Genomic DNA, 23,975 nt, shown 5'->3' with positions numbered 1-23,975 from the left:
TCTAGTGGTATGACACTCGCTTTCGGATCGGAGGGTCCTGGGTTCGAGCCTCGCTCGGCGCATCGTTGAGTCCTTGGAGAAGGCTCTTTACTCACATTCTAAAACTCTGTCCGGAAAACAATTGTATCATCGCCTAACAGGCGCCATGTCCCGTCCTAAATGTTAAATGTTACTGTTGGCCAGGGACCCCTTACAAAGCGCTTTGAGCACATTTAGTGGATATTGCCCATCCAATATAAAAACTCAAAGCGCAATCCTTTGTTTTGATTCATTTACAGGACTGCTAATTTTCCGGAAATTAACGGCAATCCGACATTGAGAAATATAAGTGCCTTACAACGCCTTAATTATTCATTATGACAATGCGAACCCATTCATAAGAGTAAAAGCCAAAACCACGCTTGACACATTATGCTTAAAATAAAGTTTGCTGAAGACCCTGTGTAGTCCCAATCTTGATCTTAGTGAATTTTTAAAAAAATATTTTCAAGATGAATAAAGCACCCAGAGTAATCTAATATTCCTGGGACAAGGAAACCCGTTCAGCAATGACTTCATTGCTCAGAGCGAAGTACTTGCAAGAATATCCGTGTGGCTTTATTTTATTTAAAACATCCTGTTTGTAACTATTTATAACAAAATCACGAATTTAAAAACAAATGATGCAACGACCTATTCTAAACAAAAAATTTATAAATCGTATGGACACTATGACTAAGATAAAGATCTGAACAAGTGTGCCAGACAAAGCAAGAAGTCGAGGTCGACTGATTGTTGGGATGTTTTATTTTTCTTGTATTTTTCTCTCTTGCTTTGTCTGGCACCTTTCATACATACTTGTTCAGATCTTTATCTTGCACCAGTGCCTGCTCCTTAATTTCTTCACTATGACTAAGACTTCCTTACACATGACATTGTCCCATGCAAAAGATGAAACATTTTGTGACTGCCAATTGACTACTGTGGCTGTGTGAAGGTGGGTGCGTTACACAAGCGAGTTTGACCAATAGATCCACTTGTACTTAGTGCAAAGATGGGCCATCTTGAGGACCACACTCTTAATGCAAAGATAGGCCATCTTGAGGACCACACTCTTAATGCAAAGATAGGCCATCTTGAGGACCACACTCTTAATGCAAAGATGGGCCATCTTGAGGACCACACTCTTAATGCAAAAATGGGCCATCTTGAGGACCACACTCTTAATGCAAATATGGGCCATCTTGAGGACCACACTCTTAATGCAAAGATGGGCCATCTTGAGGACCACACTCTTAATGCAAAGATGGGCCATCTTGAGGATCACACTCTTAATGCAAAGATGGGCCATCTTGAGGACCACTCTCTTAATGCAAAGATGGGCCATCTTAAGGACCACACTCTTAATGCAAAGATGGGCCATCTTGAGGACCACACTCTTAATGCAAAGATGGGCCATCTTGAGGACCACACTTTTAATGCAAAGATGGGCCATCTTGAGGACCACACTCTTAATGCAAAGATGGGCCATCTTGAGGACCACACTCTTAATGCAAAGATGGGCCATCTTGAGGACCACACTCTTAATGCAAAGATGGGCCATCTTGAGGACCACACTCTTAATGCAAAGATGGGCCATCTTGAGGACCACACTTTTAATGCAAAGATGGGCCATCTTGAGGACCACACTCTTAATGCAAAGATGGGCCATCTTGAGGACCACACTCTTAATGCAAAGATGGGCCATCCTGAGGACCACTCTAATTTTGCGCTCTCTTGAGACGTATGAGAAATGGCATTTGCGATTGAGCTAATGGGCAAAGAGTTATCTGGTGTACATTATTAACTGTTGGTGTTGCGCACAAGCTATAGTTACCAAACATCGTCATTTTTATCCAGTCATGAGTAAAATATCAAACTGACAAATTTGGGAGCAGGCACTAGAGTAAGATATAACTATGAAAAGGTGTCGGATAGTATTTAACAGTGCCGTATAAAGATGACAGATACAAGAAATAGATCATCCTAAAAATTAGTCTGGCTCGGATGGAAATCCAATCTCAGCATCCTAATAACCGAAAGTTTTCAGGATGTCTGATGCCCAGTTGAGGCAGATTGAATTTTGTGGTGATTTGTTCTTATAATTTTCTTTCTTTTACTCCGGGCACTGTTTTATGAACAGCTTTTCGTATTTTTACAAGTCAAATATTTTTATAATGCTTTCAGATTCCAATAGTATCAAATTATCTTGATTTCAGGATAAAGAAAAATGGATAAAGAATGGGTGCAAAGAATACTTATATTGCCATTATGGAGAACTGCTTCAGGTTACAATACCTTACAACTGTCCCAAAGGAACGAAGTGTCACACTTTTTCAGAGATAAGTGATCCTGATAACTGGGATGAATGTCTTCGTAAGTTTTTGATTACGTATTATCTATTCATTCAATGAACAACCTTAAAATATTTTGACCTCTGCCCCATTATTGTTTAACAGCTTGTAATTTGCGTTGATGCCACATGGTATATGACATAAAAAGAATTAAGATGGCAAAATTTTAAAAAATATTTTTGGACATAAATAATTCCAAAGGCATTCAAACTTCATAGTTTTGACTTTAGTACATTTACACGGTCATCTTAATCTTAATTTTGAAAAAGAAAAGAAATATACAGCTCCACAGCTCTGCGGTATGGCAGCTATATATAAGTGTGGAGCGGGCTCTTGTATTAAAAATGATGAGAAAAATAGAGTATGGAGAAGGGTTGTTTATGTTTGTTTTTTTCATTCTTTTTCCTAAGCAAGCGACAGGTGTCCATCCAAAATGTCAAGTCTACAATTTAAGGTAAGTATTTCTTTCTTTTTATTCTTAAAAATACTCGTTGTATTGATGCCACTATTTTTAACATATTCGGAATTCCAGTCATTTGCAACTTTTCAGATTTTTCGGAAATGTCTCAATTTGAACTTGTCCTGTCGGAAGATTTTTACTAGCTCTCTGAAGTCTCAGCATTCGTTCACTGTGAACTGCTTACAAGACTGGTTCTTAGAAGAAAGCAACTTGGTTCGAGGATCCCGGTATTCAATAGTCAACATTATTCTATATTTACCTTACACTCCAATGGAAACAGAAACTCAGCACAATTTGTAGATTAATTGTCCCTGGTCCCTGATGAAATGATAGGATGCAGACCTGCCTAGTACCACGAAATATTCGTAGAAATACGAATGTTTGGCTCCAGCTACACAGCTGCATAGGTTCCTTTAACTAAATGAATCTGCTTGAATAAGAATAATAGAACCTATATTCAGGACTTTGGAGCATTTTTAGACCACCATGTTGAGAGCAAATTGTTTATTTCTAAATCTATCTAAAGTTAATTTTTCTTTTTTCCCCCCTTGAAACCTACGAATTTAACTAGGCAGCTCTGAGGATTGAAAATCGTCTATATCTTAAGAGAGCAAAATTTTATGTACGCTATTTTCTATTAACACACACATTATAATTAGTATTTGTTAATTGCTTGTCAGATTTTAATAAATAAGAAAACGACATCTAAGTATAACTGAAAATTATTCCTCCTTGTCAATGGAAATGTACAATGGTCCACGCCTAGATGGGTATAACGTTTTTATTTTTTGTTGCATAAGAGAAATAACAAATGGGCTGACGGGCAAAGAGGTAAAACAGCTCCACGTAAATGCTCTAGAATTGTTGGTAGTAAGCTATTATAGGCTTGCTTGTGTAGTAATAATTTAACAAAATTACATATTCATACATTCAGGGATAACAATTTCCCCGTATCAGGAATAAATAAGACGGAGACTGAGCCTGCGTGGAAACTCCATCACAAAATATTTGAATCAATCTTTCATTTATTGTGACCATTCGATATTCATTTCATTGCTTCAAGGGTGAATTTTAAAAAACAATAAAGCCCTATATTTCAAGGAAATCTAAACCAGATGCATTGTGATCTATTCTTGTATTATTCTTCCATTTTTGTTGTGTAGAAATTCAAACACACACAAACACACATTTTCAGATTTTACATAAGTCAAATGGTTTTAGAGTGTTTTTAGACCTCAATACCATCAAATCATCTTGGTTTCAGGTTGGTGATCCCTGGCTCATGGATGACTGCACACATAGAATGGATTGTATAAAAGGAGAGTGGCATCTGAATCCATCTCCCTTCAAATGTCCCATTGGCACAAAGTGCTTGATGGATAAACAGCATTTTGATGTTGTAAACGCTGGTTATTGTAAAGGTAACCTTTTAATTACCTATTACCTTTTCATTATAATTGAGAAATTAAGGAGCAGGCACCAGTGTAAGATATAGAACTGAACAAGTGTGTATGAAAGGTACCAGACAAAGCAAGAAATAAAAATACAAGAAAAAAAAACATCCCAAAAAAGCAGTCTACCTCATCTGGGGATAGAACCTCAGACCTTCTGATTACGGGTCAGACGTGCTACCATTACAGTAATAGTAGCACGTCTGACCGGTAATCAGAAGGTCTGAGGTTCGATCCCCGGTCGAGGTAGACTGCTTTTTTGGGATGGTTTTATTTCTTGTATTTTTTTTTTCTTGCTTTGCCTGGCACCTTTAATACACACTTGTTCAGTTGATTACACTTACAACTACAAATTTGACCTCTGGTTCTTTCCTCATTTTGATACTGCTGTCCTACCTAGAAAAATCAAAAATAATATGACATAATTCCAAAAGCATTTGTACTTCTTGGTTAGTTTGTAGCCATCCAATTTCTTCCCATGCTGTGTTGGGGTGAGATAGGTCTGAGAAATTAACTTTATATAAATATATTTGATAATTGGGTAAAGTTTATTATGATTTTCGGAAATAGATATTGTTTCTTTAAAATCATGAGTTGGTTTTCATAAGTAGTAGTACAGGAAACATAACATTATATCAAAATGTAACTTTGTATAGATCACAGCGGAAAGATTGCAATGCAATATATTGCATTGTTAGTTATACAATCAGTTTTATTTATTGATTGTTTTTTCTTTGTTGTCTATTTTTGTTTGTCCCCCCCCCTCCCCCCCCCCCCCCCCCCCCCAAGATATCATTTGTAAGAACCCGTCTGGAAGTCGGGAATTCAAGGTAAATGGGTTTTTTTTTTCATTATATTTATATAAACATTTTGTTTTTATTTAATAACAGGGATGTCAGATTTCCAGAGATTTTGGGAATTCCGGATATTATGAAAATTTCGGGGGTTATTCGGAAATGTCTAAATTTGAAATTGCCTTTCAAGTATTTAATAGCCGGGTACCCACTGCGAGCACCCGGCAATAGAATCTGCAACTCGATTCGTGGATCCCGGTATTCAATGGTCAACATTATTCTTTATTTACTTTACACTTCAATAGAAAAAGAAATTCAACATTTAGCCCAATTCTGCCTGGTTAATCATATGCCATTAATTAAGACCCAAGAGTGTTCAAGAGCTGTAAAATCCACGAAAACAAAACTACAATAAACAAGAGAAAACTAATTTATTGAATTCTGATAAAATAATCCAATTCTTGCTCTTTCCTCCTCTCTAAATCGAATCCGTCAATTAAAGATATAAAGCAAGTTGCCTTCGTTATCGAACATTAGAAGGGTAAAATTCATAAAATGAAACCAGAGACATATATAAATAGAAACCCATATATTCAATTTATATAATTAATTTTAAATAATTAGAACGGCGACCGTTTTCAACCAACAAACAGCTTGTTACGACTGCAAAATACTGTTATTGAGTTCACTGTTATTAATCGTAGTAACGAATTACACCACCAATTAGGAAAGGAAATTACTTTGTTTTAGATGACCGCCTACAAGGAGAATAAAAACTCCATGCTGCTTATCTTCTCTTCTGCCATCGATGACGCACGTCAATAAAGACCAATAGATCCACATGTTCTTTATGCAAAGATGGGCCATCTTCAAGACCACTCCAATGTCTTCTTTGGGCGCTACTTTAAGATGATGATCACCAGCATTTGTCTCGTATGCTGACGGGCATGAGATTTCTGGTCTAAATAATTATCAACGGTTGGTGTTTCAGTCTAAAGGATCATCAATCCTCATTATGTTTGTCAGTTACTTGTAAAATATCGAACCATTAATTTACGATCAGGCGCTAGATTAAGATATAAATTCAAATGTGTCAAACGATTATGAAACTCTGCCAGACAAAGTGATCAAAGCGGTAACAATCTAGAGGTCTGAGTCTGAAAGTTGATCCCCAGTCGAGGAAGACAGATTTTTTTAAGGTGATTTATTCTTGATTTTTTTTCTTTCTGATTTTTCGGGTATTGTTTTATGCACAGGTTTTCAAATTTTTACATCAACCAAATGTTTATATAGTTATTTTAGATCTCAATAGTATCAAATTATCTTGGTTTCAGCATGGTTCTTTCTGGATCAAGGATAACTGCACACAGAGAATTGAGTGTAAAGAAGGACAGTGGAATCAGGCCACACGTTACAGTTGTTCCAATGGCAAGAAGTGTTTTACTCACATAGAGCCAGATTCCCGTGATAACTGGGGCGAATGTATTGGTAAGCCTTTAATTACAATTATTCATCCTACTTGCAACTTTGCAATATGTCGACGTTTGCTCCATGTATGCTGATAGTTGCAGATTGTAATATACGCTTATGGCACCAAAAAAATGGAAAATTAATAAAATCTAAGACAGCAAAATCAAAATATTGACCTCAGAATTACAAAAGAATTCAATTTTTTAGTTTTACAGTTCTCAAAAAGTAATATGTAACCGCACCAAATGGCTGTTGTCATTGGTTCATTTCATAGAGAAAGAATGTAAATTATTTTAGCTCAAATTTAACTTCTCGAACTCTCCTTACCAGCCATTTTCATGATTTTTCCTAAAACGCCAAACCCACTTAAGACAAAAATATATTTCTTTGCCAAATCTAATCATTAATTGGTACATGTTATATATAATTTAGTTCAGAAAAATAATATTGACAACAGAGTATAGAGCCATAACAAATTATTGAATGAACAAAGATGTTGGCTGTATTGTAACGAATGTGAAGATTTGCTGGAAACGGCTAATCCAAAAAATATAATAAAACTTAAGAACATAAAAATAACAAATGTAGATTTTCTTTTCCCCTGATGCAGCATTTTTACGGGGACTAAATCCGTATGTTTCTTTTTTTCAGAACTAAAAGTTTTTCAAAAATTGAGAACTAACTTCACATATTCTCATGACCTTCCAATTACACACAAGCATCTACTACTGTCGAATTTGAGCGTGTGCTTTATACAGCCAGTGCAATGCTAACTAACTAGTGATCAAAGCATTTAACAAAAATCTGTCTCTCCTAAAACATATAATTTCAAACTGTAAACTTAGCCAGAACAATGCAAAAATTTGCCTCAAAAATTGAATGTTTAGTTGATGAAATAACGTTGATATTAGGGGTCCATACAATTTGGTCTGCAGAGGTGTGGTACGAGCCAAAACTCCTATTTGCTCTTTCATACTTTGGGCAGGTATGGAGCTTATGGTGGGCGTCTTCGTCTCTTTCACCACAATCACACGTGCCTGTTTCTGCTATTTTGAAAACACTGTTCATGTGGTATTTAAGAAGGCTGTATTCTGATTGTAGTCTAAAGATTGTGACCTGGTCTTTTCTATTTAAATATTTTAATGGGTCACTTTTATAGAAGCTCGAGTAAGGCATGTACCAGTTGGTTTTGCTTGGGAATATTATGAGCTACTAATCAACAAGTTTTGGATGTTTGATGTGTTTTATTCTTGTATAGTTGGTTTTGCATGAGAATATGAGCTACTAATCAACAAGTCTTGGATGTTTGATGTGTTTTTTTCTTGTATAGTTTTAGTTGAACCACTTTCTATTTATTTTAAATATTTTTGAATTGTATTTGTATTTTAATTGTGTAATGTTATTTATAATTATGACAACAGATTAACGTGACAATGAGCAGATTTTTTAAAATAGATATTCAAATTCGAATTTTTATCCTCTGACTCTCTTCATTGAAGAAAAAGTACATAAAAGAAAAAGTGTTAATTCTGTTTTCAAAACGTTTGATTAATATTTTAGAACGTTAAGAAATGGATTTATTAGAATGTTAAATGTAAAAAAGTTATTGCAATTTAAAAATATTCATCATATTTTTTATGCTTCCCGTCTGTGACAATTCAAGAGCATCTGATTTAGCTCTTGACAGTGATTGGAGTTGAGGAATGATAGGTCAAAGATACACTGAATTGAAATATTATGACTCCCTAGACACCAAGTCGAATATTCTTAGCCAAAAATTCAATCTTTCGGTATCTAAATCATTCGACAAAATACTGATTTGATATGATTGGTCACATTGGATCACATACGTGACTTACAGTTTCACAATAGTATTGTATTGGGGTAAGAAAAATGCTTGAAATTGATTTCATATATGCATGTATTTGATACTTGGTTTAAGTTTATAACGATTTTATTAGTAAAATATATTGTATCCTTATGTGAATAAAACTAAACTTCCATATTTTCTGTCATTTGAACGTTGAAATTGTTTCGTATTTCAATCGAACCAACATACCATGGGCTGAGACAATGGGTTAATTATAAACACAGTTTCAACAATCAAAAGCACCATGACAATTTCAAAATGATGACGGCTTTTTCAAATCAGTTTATGCAACTAAAACATAAAATTGTTTGATAATGGAGATTTGCTGATTTTATTTTTTTAAAGAGTATATAATTTTGATCCTAGCAGCAATAAGACATTGCAATTTATAGCATTTTTACTTCTATCATCAGTTTTATCTATTGAATGTTTTTGTTTGTCTCTTTTTGTTTCTTTTTTTCCATCAAAGATATCAATTGTAAGAGCCCTTCAGGAAGACATGAACTAAAGGTAAGCGTTTTTTTTAAATTATATTTTTAAAACTATTTTGTTTTGATTTAATAACAGGGATGCCAGCTTTCCAGAGATTTTGGGAATTTGGGATATTTTGAACATTTGCAATTTTATTTTCGGAAATATCTCAATTTGAACTTGTGTTCCAAGTTTTTAATAGCCATATACCGTCTTCGATTACCGGACCATAAGAATCGGCAACTTGATTCGCGGATCCCCGTACTCAATGTTCAATATATTATTTCTTCTGATTCTGGCAACACCTTATACTGTAAGCATGCCATGCCACTGCTTTTGATTTAACAGCTTTACGGCCTTGAACATTGCTTGGTCATTGCTTGCTTTGTTTGCAGCTTCTACTTTGTGATCGAGTTCCAATGTTTGCAATTAGGTCCTTTTTCTTATTTGATGCAGCGTCTTGTTTCGTTGTCTTTTGAAACATAGTTTCTCGTCTTAATTTGTTTTTGTTTTGTTGACAAGATTTCCAAATCTTTGTCGTGAATATGGCCTACTTCTCTATTTGTTTTCACACCCCCTGTGAGTTCGACAGCTTTAATTATTCCTGACTGAGTAATTTTCAACAACACTTGGGCGTGGCGTGTGTTGTTTTGTTGATCTATGAGTGAATCAAACGCTTGCTTGCATTTAATGCGACATTATTGTTAGCTATTCTGTCAATGTTTATTTTTTCTTGTGTGTTATTGTTTGATTGTTTTCTGTGCCATAATGTGTGTAGATTAAATTTGAAAGATGTTTTGACGAGTTTATTGTCACGTGATAGGAGCGTGCCACGATATGATCTTGCATTTGCTGATAAAGTATATTGTCCGTTTCGTTGAATATTGGTTTTACTGTGTCACTGGTTTGATCTCGAAACTAGTCTGCCCATATTGTTCGGTGACGTTTCGGATGGCAATACGCACTGTTTGTGACGTACAGGTTTTTTGTCCTGGCAAAATTCTACTAGTCTCTCTCCGTTCTCATATTTTATCCCTTTTGAGTAACCCCTATGCATGAGTTAAAAGTCCTCTGCTCTTATGATTATGCCTTTATTGTCTAATTCTTTTAATGTGATATAGTCCTTATAGAATATGTAGAGCTCTTCGGGCCCTTTTCTCGCACGTTCGCTTGTGAGGCCATATACATTAATGATGTAGACATTGCTGGTCTTACCTTTAGTTGTCTTCAGATTGAACTCGGCAACACATATTCTATTATTGTCTTCTCTGGACTCTACTTTTAGATTATGAGCACCAGCATCTGTCTCTTGGGCTGAGGTTTCTGGTGTAAATTATCACAGTGTTGGTGTCTCAGTCTACAGGGTTATCAATACTCATTACTTTTTGCCAGCTACTAGTAAATTACGATCGGGCATTAGTGTACGCGCTCAGTTTTCATCCAGGGACTATCTAGGGACAGGTACGGCTGAAGCAAATCGTAATGGAAACTTGGAAACAGTGATACCTGCCAGAAATGTCAGGCAGCCCCAGAGACCAGCGATCATATCGTCCTCCACTGTCCAGTCACTAAACTTGAAGGTGGCTACGAAACCATCCTAAGGGCGGAGGAAGACTTTAGAAGCTGGGTTGACGAAATAAATTTGGACGTGTAGCCATAAGCTACTACTACTACTACTACTACTACTACTACTACTACTACTACTACTACTACTACTACTACTACTACTACTACTACTACTACTACTACTACTACTACTACTATCGTAATGAAAACGCAATGTGTGTGGCCAAATACCTGGGCGACGAGCGGAGGGACCGTCTCTCCGCTCGTCACCCAGATACTTGGCCACACACATTGCGTTTTCACTACGATTTGCTTCAGCCATGCCTGTCCCTAGATCGTCCCTGGATGAAAACTGAGCGTGTATGGGCCCTCTAATGTATAATTTCAAATGTGTCAAACGATTATGAAACACTGCTAGACATAGCAGTAGTAATCGGTAGTAATCATGAGGTCTGCGTTTCAATCCCCAGTAGAGGAAGACAGAATTCTTGAAGGTGATATACTCTTGAATTATTTTTATTTCTGCTTTTCTGGTACTTTTTTATGCACAGCTTTTAAGATTTTTACATCAACAAAATGTTTTTATTGTGCGGCTATGTGGTCAACTGGTATGACTTTGCTTTCGGATCCGAAGGTCCTGGGTTCGAGCCTCGCGCTCGGCGCATAGTTGAGTCCTTGGAGAGGGCTCTTTACTCACATTCTCTCACCGTGTAAAACGAATACCCGGCCGTTAACAGCGTTGTCATTGTCCAAAAAAAAATTGTAATATCGCCTAACAGGCGTCATGTCCCGTTCTAAATGTTACGTGCTGCTGTTGGCCAGGGACCCCTTGTAAAGCGCTTTGAGCACGTGTCGTGGATATTCCGCTGTATAAAAGCTCAAGTTTTTTTGTAATTTTAGATCTCAATAATATCAAAGTATCTTGGTTTCAGCCCGGGTCGATCTGGATCAACGATAACTGCACACGGAGATTTGAGTGTAAAGAAGGACAGTGGACGGCCAGACAGTTCAGTTGTTCCAATGACCAGAAGTGTTATACTCGCCAAGCGTTGGATCCTAGTGATAACAGGGGTGAATGTATTGGTAAGCATTTAATTATAATTATTCATCCTATTTACAACTTTGAAATACTTGGACAAGTTGTTGCATATTGTTATATATATACGCATATGGCACAATAAATATGAAAAATTGATAGGATTTAAGAAAGCACAATCAAAATACTGACCTCATAATTACAAAAGAATTCAACTTCTTATTTTTACAGTTATCAAAAAATAATACGTAACTGCGGCAAATGGCATGTTGTCATTTGTTCATTTCATAGAGAAAAATGTACATTTTATTATCTCAATTTAATTTCTCTAACTCTCCTTACCAGCCATTTTTATGGTTTTTCCTCAAACATCAAACCCACCAAAGACAAACATAGATTTCTTTGCCAAAGCTAAAAATCAATAGCTATAGGTACGTGTCATATATAACTTAGTTCAGTAAAAATTATCTTGACAACAGAGTATCAAGTTTTAAAAAGACATCTAATATTCTTGGCTAAGAATTCAATCTTTTAGTATCTAAATCATGCGACATTATACCGATTTGAAATGATGGGTCACAATGGTTTTCATATGTGAGTAACAGTCTCACAACGGTATTGTGTTGGAGTGAGAAAATGCTAGAAATATTATATATATATATATATATATATATATATATATATATATATATATATATATATATATATATATATATATATACGTGTATTTCATACTTGGTTTCAGTTTATTACGGGTTTTTTTAGCAAAACATAGTATATCTTAATGTGATACAAACAAATATTCTTTATTTTCTGTCATTTGAATTTTGAAATTGTTTCGTATTTCATAACCTGGGCTGAGACAATGTGATATTTATAAACAAAAAGTATCAACAATCAAAAGCAACGTGACAATTTAAAAATTATGACAGGCTTTTTCATATCAGTATCTGTAACTTAAACATAAAATGGTTTAGAAATTGAGATTTGTTGATTGTATTTAAAAAAAGAATATACTTTTGGATATAGCGGCATTCTTCTGTACATTGTATTTTCCTTAACCATCAGTTTTATAAATTGAATAGTTTTGTTTATACGGGGTGTTCTTTTCTTTCTGTATTCTCCAAAGATAAGAACATTTGTATTTCTGGAAGTAGTTTTTTCAACGTAAGTATAATATTTTTTATCTTCTTTACATTCATAGAAATATGCTTTGTTTTAATTCATTTACAGTGATGACTCTTTTCCTAACAAGTCTTATTATTTTTGGGGAAATTTTCAAATGTGAACAAGTCAGAGATGTCAATTGCCGGTTTTCGAAAGCTGGTACCTGATTCGAGCAGAATCAGGTATGTGTAACCCTATTCTGACGTATGCCAAGTTAAAAAGATTGATCGATCCCCAGTTAAGGCAGACTGCGTGTTTTCAAATCTCAATACTCTAGTGCTTTAATAATTAAGGCATGGGAAATAACAAGAGCTTGACAATAATGAGACTTTTTCAAATCCCCGTTTCTTTCCCCACTATTTGTCTATTGCAAATAGACCTGTTATAACGAGAAAGACCGCTTTGGACACCGGGAATAACGAGAACTCTTTTTGATTCTTTTTAATGCACGTTTATTTATGAACAATATCACAATCACACACAATGCAAAGCGAAGTAATCTGTATCGGCAGTGGCACATTAGCAATAGGATAGTTATTACAACTATCAGTGGGGCTGGTATATAGATAGTATGCGCTTGGCTAAGAAGCTCATAACATTGCCATCTGGAAGTATAACGGACCAACACACAAAACTGTGTGTATCCATGAACGTTTATAGTCAGGTTAATACAGTTCAGTGAGCATTACTCATAAACGCGGATGACAAAAAACAACAACAAAGACCTGAGTGACGTCATCTTCGAACTATCTATATGTGTAGATAAGAAACTTTTTAACGATGATCTCCTATCCAAATTGCATTCCCTAGTCTGATGTCACGTCGCCAGCAACGGCGAGCAGTCTGGTTCTAAACAAAGAAAATCGGTACTTTATATTCTTCATGCTGGCTAGAACTTTTCATATATGGCATGTAATCAGAATGTATAAAAGTCAAAACATGATCTTATATATGTAATGTTTTTCTCCTCTAGATACACGTTTATGCTCGTCGGAGAAATATTTCATAAGGGCGTCCGCCATTGTTCCGATAGTTTAGAGCCAGTTGCTTAGTTACCAGCGTCATTACGAGGGAAGTGACGTCATGACTGTTGAGTCCTATTAAATGAAATATCACATCTTACCTATTATTGAACGAGTTCAAGTGTCACATCAATACACTATTCGGCACCGTTCTTTAGCATTGTTAATCACACCGCGATCACGGCCGCTAGCTTGTTTATGTCATCGCACATCGATTCCTCCTGCTGTCAACTTGTCTGTTGATTTCAATCAAGTTTTCGCAGCACTTTTTGTTTCAAAATCATATCAGCAATCGTCATTATGTAATTTCAATTCCATAAGAATAACAGCATTATGGATTCTCAAATTCAAAAAAGAAAGAGACTGACTATTGAAACTAAAGTCTCCATCATGAAAGAAGTGGAGAAGAAAGAGGCAACGAATGCCGAGCGAGATATGTCGACGCTTTAATGTGAGGTCCAGCACCATGCACACTATTTTGAAGGATTATCGATGTATTTAAAGGGCTCAAATTAAGATTGTGTGGTTCCTCACCTTGACAACCGGTTATAACGTGAGCTCGTGAATAACGAAAATATTATATGCTTGTAACAGAAGTTCTCGTTATAACCGAGTCCACTGTAATATCAAATCGTTGTGTTTCAGGATGGTGACTATTTGCTCAAGGATAAGTGCACAAAGAAAAGGGTGTGTAAAAATGGAGTGTGGGAATCTGGCACACCTTACAGTTGTCCCTTCGGCACGAAGTGTGTTAATCAGGGTGGCAGGGATCAATGTGAAAGTAAGCATTGAGGAAAAAGTATAAAGAATTCTTCATCCCTAGATCGCTCTTTAATTTGATTTCAATTATTCCACTCTATCAGAAATGATTTTCAACAACTTTTAACTCACTCAACCCTAACACCGACTATATCCGTAGTTTACCCGGGTTACTTTTACCCCATGCCTATTTATTACATTTTTCTGAGACAAATTATAGGCGTAGTATCAAAGATAATGCGTTTTTTTTTTTTGTTTTTTTTTTTTTTGCATGTTAAGATTGTACATGCTCATTTTTAATACATCTTTTCCAATTTTGAAAATTAGCAAAAATCTCTAGGATTGAGTGAGTTAAAGTTACACTTGATTAGATGAAGCCTGTTTTCCACAAAAACGTTGAAAATGTATTGGAGATTGACATAATAATACGCATTTTAACATGGAATATACGTGTTAAATAGAAAAAAAATTAAATCAACAGGAAGGAATCCAATCAGAAAAGTAAGTGCTTTTAAAGATCCAATATTAAAACGAATATTTCCCTTCGTTAATTTATGAAATATAAACTCGATCCCTTAAAATAATTCTTGGATCTCATTCTATTTTTTTTTCAAGCAAGCTTTAACAACGGGTTAGGTTCAGGCGAAATAAGTATAAGTTCTCCGTTTTTAAGGTGTGTTTATCTTTCCAAAGTAAATAAGTACTATTCTACAATGTTTAGCCGTTCAATTTACTACAACTACTTTTACTATTGCATCATTTTAGCCGACCTTTCTAATTTATTTTATCCCAACCCCCCCCCCCCCCCCCCCCCAAAGAAAATCATTACTTTTTATTCTTCATGCTGGCTAGAACTTTTCATATGCCTATTGATCAGAATGTAAAAGTCAAAACATGATCAAATTTATGTTGTTTTTTCCTCTGGATACGCTTTTATGCTTGCCGGGAAAATATTTCATACGGGCGTCCGCCATTGTTTCGATAGTTTAGAGCCAGTGTTACTAAGTTACCATGCGTCATTAGGAAGGAAGTGCCGATACGTCTATTGAAGGGTATTGAATTCAATAGTCTGATGTCACGTCGCCTAGCAACTGCGGCCATAGTGGTTCTAAACAAAGAAAATCGGTACTTTTTATTCTTCATGCTGGCTAGAATTTTCATATGTCTTGTGATCAGAATGTGTAAAAGTCAAAACATGATCAGATTTATAATGGGGTTTTTTTTCCACTTTTATGCTCGTCAGAGAAGTATTTCATAAGGGCGTCCGCCATTGTTCCGATAGTTTAGAGCCAGTTACTAAGTTACCATGCGTCATTACGAGTGAAGTGACGTTACGACTGTTGAAGCGTATTTTCTGAAGTTTTGATCCCATTCATTGTGTAACGTGTATTTCATAACCATTCACATGTGACGGAACTAAACCTGACAATGTCAAATGTGTGACAGGATTTTTATACCAGTATCAGTAGCTCTATCAAGAGATTGTATGAACATGAAAATTGTTGATTGTTTAGAAAAGAACAAAAATTTCTGTTACAACGTTAGGCTTCTTCTATACATTGCATTTTACCTTCTACCATCAAATGTTATTCAGTAAAAGATTGTTATTTCTTCGCTTATCCATATTTATTTCCAAAGAACTCAAGTGTTTGTTTCCATCATCAAGACTGCCAATTTGGGTAAATGTTTTAATTCTGTTCATGGAAATTTTCTTTGCTTTCGATCTATTTACATGGATGTCGATTTTCCATAAATTTCCGCAACTCCGGACATTTTGAAATTTGCATGATTTTTCGTTAATGTCAAAATTTGAATTTGCAATGCGTAGTATGTTACTAGCTCTTTGGTGTCCTGTTATCAATAAAGGAGTACCAGATGCGAACACCGAATCGTAAGAATCTACAACTTGATTCACAGATCCCGGTTTTCAATTTTTAAAAAAATTGAGCTTTTATATAGCGCAATACACACTAAACGTGCTCAAAGTGATTTATAAGGGGTCCCTGGCCAAGCGCAACATTTAACGTGTAGGACGGGATATGCCGCCTGTTAGGCGATATAACGATTATTTCGGACAGAGACAACGCTGTTAACGGCCAGGTACTCATTTTACACCTGAGTACGGTGAGAGAATGTAAGAAAAGAGCCTTCTCCAAGGACTCGACTATGCGTCGAGCGAGGTTCGAACCCAGGACCTTCCAATCCGAAAGCGAGTATCATACCACAATATCACATAGCCGCATAAACAGTGTTATTCTTCATTAACTTTACTCTTGATGAAAATCTAATGATGATGATGATGATGATGATGATGATGATGATGATGATGATGATGATAAAATAATACTGATAATAATAATAATAATAATAATAATAATAATAATAATAATAATAATAATAATAATAATAATAATAATAATAATAATAATAATATAATAATAATAATAATAATAATAATAATAATAATAATAATAATAATAATAATAATAATAATAATAATAATAATAATAATAACTCCTAATACTACTACTACTACTACTACTACTACTACTACTACTACTACTACTACTACTACTACTACTACTACTACTACTACTACTACTACTACTACTACTACTACTACTACTACTACTACCACCTCTACTATTACTCGCTCAGGTGTAAAATGAGTACCTGGCCGTTAACAGCATCGTATTGTTTCATGTAAGCTATAATACGCCTTTTCATAGTTGTACACCATTCAAATGTTTTTATAGTGTAATCAGTTCTCAATTTTATCACATTATTTTAGACTAGTGGATGGTTTTACCACGATAAATGCACACGGAAAAAGGAGTGTAAACACGGGAAATGGGTATCAGCCCCAGCTGCCAAAGGTTGTGGAGAAGGCTTAACATGTGTCACTAATTACGAGAAAGATCCTCAGAACAACTGGGATCATTGTTTACGTAAGCTTTAAATTTTTCATCATTCTTACGAATTTAAGACTTTTCGAATTTTTGCCCATTCATAATTTTGCAAATTATAATCTACATTATTAGCATAATAGGTAATCTTGAAGAAATAAAAAATGATTTTAGAAAGCAAAACCAACACTTTTTTTCATCATGGTTCCAATGGCATTCAAACTTCTTATTTTTAGCATTAAATAAATCTAAGGGTCCGTAATATGTCGATTATAATTTGTACAATTCATAGAGGAAAATGAATGTGTGTATCAAATTTAACTTCTTTAGTATAAAAAGCAATAAAAGTGACTAAGTAAACAGCATAGTTTTTCTTTTACTTCCCAGCAGCATTTATATTATGGGGCTGTAATAACCAATTCAAGATGGTCCAATGAATTTTTGAAGTAAACAAATTATTTTTGAAACTATGCCCCCCCCCCCCACTCTCTCTCTCTCTCTCTCTCTCTCTCTCTCTCTCTCTCTCTCTCTCTCTCTCTCTCTCTCTCTCTCTCTCTCTCTCTCTCTCTCCCTCTCTGTCATAAAAGAGTCTGATTTGTCAGATAGTAAAAGAGAATAAAAGTAAAAGTAGAAAATATGGTAATCATCTTTTCTTGAGATATGATGCCAAAGCTAATAATGCATAAGGTTCCTACTGTGGCATAAGGACCTGATGCCTTCTTTAGATTCAATAGCTGTTTGTTCTACACTGATTACTTTTCCATCATTAAATCTTCATCTTGTATCAATTTTAGCTGCACTCCTTCACATTCACACCCATGGCAGAGCTATCCAGCCACCGTTCTTCTAATCTTTGTCTAAACTGACAAATTTCAGACAATATTTCAAGAGCAATAACATAATTTTGGATGGTCTCACTTGGTAGCCTAATACGTTCTTCAAATCTCTTTCTTTGTAGGAATTTCGTAATGCTTAAACAAGAACTCACAGGGTTCATCATAATCTTTCTTTGTCAGCGTTTCTGGAAAACATAAAATTATATGAAAATAAACATTTGTTAATTGTATTTGTATAGAGAAAAAAAACATAATTTTAGTCACAGCAACAATCTTCTATACATTCCATATTCTTTTATAGCATCAATTTTATTGATTGAATGTTTTTTCTCGTTTTATTTTTACCCTTTTTTTTAAAGCTGATGACAAATGTTTTGACAGTTCTAGAAGACAATATAGAGGTGTAAGTATATTTTTCCTTATATTCATAAAAATATTCTGTTTTGCTTAGAGGGATATCACTTTTCCGGATACTTTGAAATTTAACAGTTTTTTGTTTTGTTTTGTTTTATTTTGGGGTTTGTTTTTTTTTTTTTTTGGTTTGTTTAATTGTTTGTTTTGTTGTTTTTTTGTTTGTTTGTTTGGTTTTTTTTTCTTTTTCTTTTTGTTTTTATATTTGTTTTTTGTTTTGTTTTTTTGGATTTTGTTTTTTATTTAATTGTTTTTTGTTTTTTTTTTTGTTTTTTTTTTTGTTTTGATTTTTTGTTTTTTGTTTGCGGGGGGTTTTTGGGTTTGTTTGGTTTTTTTTTGTTTTTTTTTTTTTTTGTTTGTTTTTTGTTGTTTTGTTTTTTTTTGTTTGATGAATTATCTATATTCCTTCCTGGAATGCCTAGGCGACGATGTCTTATGATGTCGTGGCAGAAGGGCATAAGAGAGAGAGAGAGAGAGAGAGAGAGAGAGAGAGAGAGAGAGAGAGAGAGAGAGATAGATTATTATTATTATTATTATTATTATTATTATTATTATTATTATTATATTATTATTTTATTATTATTATTATTATTATTATTTATTACTCCACATTTCTATTCTCACCTCTACCGCTGTCAGGTATTTCTTTTTATCCTTCCATTATTTAGACCTTGGTATTTTTAATTTGCGCAACCATGCTGGAAACTGAGAAACTCACGTGAAGACTTGCACGGCGTTTTGACACAAACTTGAAAGTCAGACCTCCAGCCTTGTCACATGAATACCAAAAACCCAGCCTTACAAAATCTGGGCATACGATATAGGTCGGACCTATGTGTAGTAGCAGTAATAGTAGCGTATGGCTACACCTCCAAATTCATTTCGTCAACCCAACTTCGAAAGTCTTCCTCCGCCCTAAGGACGATCCCATAGCCACCTTCAAGTTTAGTAACTGGGCAGTGGAGGACGATGTGATCGCTGGTCTCTGGGGCTGTCTGACATTTCCGGCAGGTGTCACTGTTTTCAAGTTTCCATCTGCACATATTCGATGCAGTTCTGCCATGTCCTGTTAAGAGGCGATTTGAGGAAACCCAGTATTTTCTGGCGTTATGAAAAGCAGGCACTTTTTTAGTTGGATCTGTTAAGATGTTTCCTCCACTTGGTGTTTCCATGTTCCACATTTCTCTCCAGTTTTCCTCCACACCGAAGTCTGCTATTTTTATTAGGGCCTATATGATGCTGCTCATATGAATTATGCTCCAGTTCTCTTCATCAAGTCGCTGTTTGAGATGGTCGTTGGCCAGAATATCCTAAGTATTTTCTCAAGCATTTATTTTGGAATGTTTATATACTGTTTTAAAATGATAAAAATAATAATAATAATAATAATAATAATAATAATAATAATAATAATAATAATAATAATAATAATAATAATAATAATAATAATAATAATAATAATAATAATAATAATATTAATAATAATAATAATAATAATAATAATAATAATAATAATAATAATAATAATAATAATAATAATAATAATAATAATAATAATAATAATAATAATAATAATAATAATGAATTTTCTTGGTTTCAGGAAGGTCAGCGTATTTGGAAGGATAATTGCACAAAAGAATTTGTCTGTCTTGATAAACAGTGGATTCAGAACCCCAAAAAGTATAATTGTGGATCTGGAAAGAAGTGTACTAGTATAACTACGTTTAATCCCCTTGATAAATGGGAAGAATGCACAGGTACGCTTTTAACAGTTATTTTCGCCATCCCACTTACAACTTTAAACTATTTTGACCTTAGCCCCATTCATGATTTTGCCACTAGTCTAGCAATCTACGTTCATTGCACCGGGAATCTGCAATAAGAAGATTAAAGAAAGCAAAATCAAAAATTTTATCTCAAAATTCTAAAAGCATTCAAACTTCTTAGGTTTAACTTTTAAAAATAAATGTAATATGTAGCTCTGTGGCATAGCTGTTTGAATTTCTACAATTCAAAGAGAGGAAAATGTAATTACCCAATTCATTTTTATAATATCTATTATTCAAAAAGAAAAACATTCAAGGCCAAAATTAATCAGTACAATTAACGTTTTGTCAATTAATTAATGATAAATTTTTAAATTATAAAATTATTTTTACTGATTTATGCACAAGTAACTTTCAACTGTTTTCTAATTAAAGGGTAATGGTATCACTCGTTTACTCAAATGATTATTTTTAAAATCTGTTAGGGCATTATGAATGGATAAAAATCTGTTAGGGCATTATGAATGGATAAAAATATGTTAGGGCATTATGAATGGATAAAAATCTGTTAGGGCATTATGAATGGATAAAAATCTGTTAGGGCATTTTGAATGGATAAAAATCTGTTAGGGCATTATGAATGGATAAAAATCTGTTAGGACATTATGAATGGATAAAAATCTGTTAGGGCATTATGAATGGATAAAAATCTGTTAGGACATTGTGAATGGATAAAAATCTGTTAGGACATTATGAATGGATAAAAATCTGTTAGGGCATTATGAAGGGATAAAAATCTGTTAGGACATTATGAATGGATAAAAATCTGTTAGGGCATTATGAATGGATAAAAATCTGTTAGGGCATTATGAATGGATAAAAATCTGTTAGGGCATTATGAATGGATAAAAATCTGTTAGGACATTATGAATGGATAAAAATCTGTTAGGGCATTATGAATGGATAAAAATCTGTTAGGGCATTATGAATGGATAAAAATCTGTTAGGACATTATGGATGGATAAAAATCTGTTAGGACATTATGGATGGATAAAAATCTGTTAGGACATTATGAATGGATAAAAATCTGTTAGGGCATTATGAATGGAATTCCATATATTTTTGTTAGTTGAATGTCACAATCACTATCTATTTCGTATTCCCTTCTAACCAACATATCAATCCACAGAGACAATGGCTTATTTATAAACACAAGGCATCATCAACCAGCAAAAACGGCATGACAATTTCAAAATCGTGCGGCTATGTGGTCTAGTGGTATGACACTCGCTTTCGGATCGGAAAGTCCTAGGTTCGAGCCTCGCTCGGCGCATAGTTGAGTCCTTGGAAAAGGCTGTTAACTTACATTCTCTCACCGTATTCAGGTGTAAAATGAGTACCTGGCCGTTAACAGTGTTGTCTTTGTCCGAAAAATTGTAATATCGCCTAACAGGCGTCATGTCCTTTCCTAGATGTTAAATGTTGCTGTTGACAAGGGACCCCTTGTAAAGCGCTTTGAGCGCATTTAGTGGATATTGCCCTATATAAAAGCTTATTTAATTTTATTTTTTTTAATCATGAGTTTTCATATCAGTATCAGCACATGAAGCATAAAATTGTATGAAAATGGAGATTTGTTGATTGTATAAATAGAATGAAGTTGACGTCCTTCGGGTCTTTGCTATTGTTTTCTGCCATCCACGTTTATGATTCATTCTTACTGAACCGTATTAACCAGAATATAAACGTTCAAGGTTACACATTGTTTTGTGTGTTGGTCCGTTTTACTTCCGGATGGCAATATAATGAGCTTTTTGGCCAAGCGCATACTATCTATAGAGAAGGAATATAGTTTATGTCACAACAGCAATCTTCTCCACATCCCAATTTTCCTTACACTTTCAGTTTTATTCCCCCCCCCCCCCCTTTTTTTTTTCCAAAGTATTGTACGGATGTTATACCCCTAATTGGCGTTATTATGCAGTAAGTGTTTCTCCCTTATATTCATAAATATCTTATTTATTTTGATTTATTTACGGGATGTTATGTTTCCCAAAATTTCTAGAATTCCGGATATCTTGAAATTCATAGGTTGTTCGGAGATGTTCAAATTTGAACAGGCCTTGCCGCAAGATTTTTGCTCGTGCCGTGAAGTAGGGTATTTGAGCACCTGGTACCAGGTGAGCATCGAATTGTAGGAATCGGCAACTAATTGTTACCAAATTTCGAAGATAAACTGGAAAGGCTTTCCCCCCAAGGCTAGCTAAACTCAGAAATAGGAGTAGATTCATTAATTGAGCTCAAAGTGAACAACCCGCAAAGAAAGAGTCCCCCAGACACTAGCCTTGAAACGTGTGGTGTCATAATATTAATATTATATTCGACTTGCTGCAAAAAGTTCGAGATTAAGTACAAGGCAGAAAAAGAGCATTGTGAAAGAGAATGATGCTGATGATGAAGTAGTTGATGATGATTACGATGTTACTAGTGAGCATATTATGTGTGTGTATATTATGTAATGTATGTTCTTTATAATATTGTATTGTTATAAATGTATAACCAAATGCCGAATTGTCACTATTTTGAGGACAATAAAGACATATTATTATTATTATTATTGTTATTATTATTAGTATTATTATTATTATTATTATTATTATTATTATTATTATTATTATTATTATTATTATTATTATTATTATTATTATTATTATTATTATTATTATTATTGTTGTTGTTGTCGTTATTATTATTATTATTATTATTATTATTATTATTATTATTATTATTATTATTATTATTATTATTATTATTATTATTATTATTATTATATTATTATATTATTGTCGTTATTATTATTATTATTATTATTATTATTATTATTATTATATTATTATTATTATTATTATTATTGTTGTTATTATTATTATTAAAGAGAGCACCAGTCGAGGCGGACTGACTTTTGAGAAGAGGAGGGGGGGGGGGGGGGGGGGGGGGGGGGGGGTTGGTGTGATTTATTTTTGTACTTGTACTTTTCTTTGTCTGCTTTGTCTGCTACTGTTTCGTGCACAACTTTTCAGATTTTCCATCGGTCAAATGTTGTTATAATGTTTTCTGATCTCAATAGTATCATGATATCATGTGCGGCTATGTAGTCTAGTGGTATGACACTCGCTTTCGGATCGGAAGGTCCTGGGTTCGAGCCTCGCTCGGCGCATAGTTGATTCCTTGGAAAAGGCTGTTTACTCACATTCAGGTGTAAAATGAGTACCTGTCCGTTAAGTGTTGTCTTTGTCCGAAAAATTGTAATATCGCCTAATAGGCGTCGTGTCCCGTCCTACATGTTAAATGTTGCTGTTGGCCAGGGCCCCTTTGTAAAGCGCTTTGAGCACATTTAGTGGATTTTGCGCTGTATTAAAAAGCTCTATTTTAATGCTCCATTTTTTTATCTTGGTTTCAGCATGGTTCGTTCTGGATCAAGGATAACTGCACAGTGAGAATGGAGTGTCAAGAAGGATTGTGGAAAACGGACACATCGTATAGTTGTCCAGATGGCACGAAGTGTTTTACTCATATAGATCCAGAAAAATGGGATGAATGTATTGGTGAGCATTTAAT

General features: G+C 34.4%; 1 protein-coding gene across 1 annotated transcript in view; it reads left to right on the top strand.

Annotated features, from left to right (window-relative positions):
• The window catches only part of LOC144966703 (zonadhesin-like), a 39,159-nt gene that overhangs the window by 10,829 nt on the left and 4,355 nt on the right, over window positions 1-23,975 (top strand). Inside the window, exons 8-22 of the mRNA XM_078903468.1 lie at window positions 2,238-2,394; window positions 2,783-2,826; window positions 4,097-4,253; window positions 5,073-5,113; window positions 6,412-6,565; window positions 8,887-8,927; window positions 11,387-11,537; window positions 12,620-12,657; window positions 14,325-14,460; window positions 16,077-16,117; window positions 17,230-17,386; window positions 18,540-18,583; window positions 20,192-20,348; window positions 22,300-22,340; window positions 23,818-23,962. Coding sequence (XP_078759594.1) covers window positions 2,238-2,394; window positions 2,783-2,826; window positions 4,097-4,253; window positions 5,073-5,113; window positions 6,412-6,565; window positions 8,887-8,927; window positions 11,387-11,537; window positions 12,620-12,657; window positions 14,325-14,460; window positions 16,077-16,117; window positions 17,230-17,386; window positions 18,540-18,583; window positions 20,192-20,348; window positions 22,300-22,340; window positions 23,818-23,962 — 1,504 coding nt within the window. The remainder of the gene's footprint in view (window positions 1-2,237; window positions 2,395-2,782; window positions 2,827-4,096; window positions 4,254-5,072; window positions 5,114-6,411; window positions 6,566-8,886; window positions 8,928-11,386; window positions 11,538-12,619; window positions 12,658-14,324; window positions 14,461-16,076; window positions 16,118-17,229; window positions 17,387-18,539; window positions 18,584-20,191; window positions 20,349-22,299; window positions 22,341-23,817; window positions 23,963-23,975) is intronic.

The sequence above is a fragment of the Berghia stephanieae genome, chromosome 2 (assembly GCF_034508935.2).
Source record: "Berghia stephanieae isolate SIO BIC M18660-M18661 chromosome 2, UCSD_Bste_1.3, whole genome shotgun sequence".
Taxonomy (NCBI): domain Eukaryota; kingdom Metazoa; phylum Mollusca; class Gastropoda; order Nudibranchia; family Aeolidiidae; genus Berghia; species Berghia stephanieae.
This window is presented reverse-complemented; position numbering and strand designations above follow the sequence as displayed.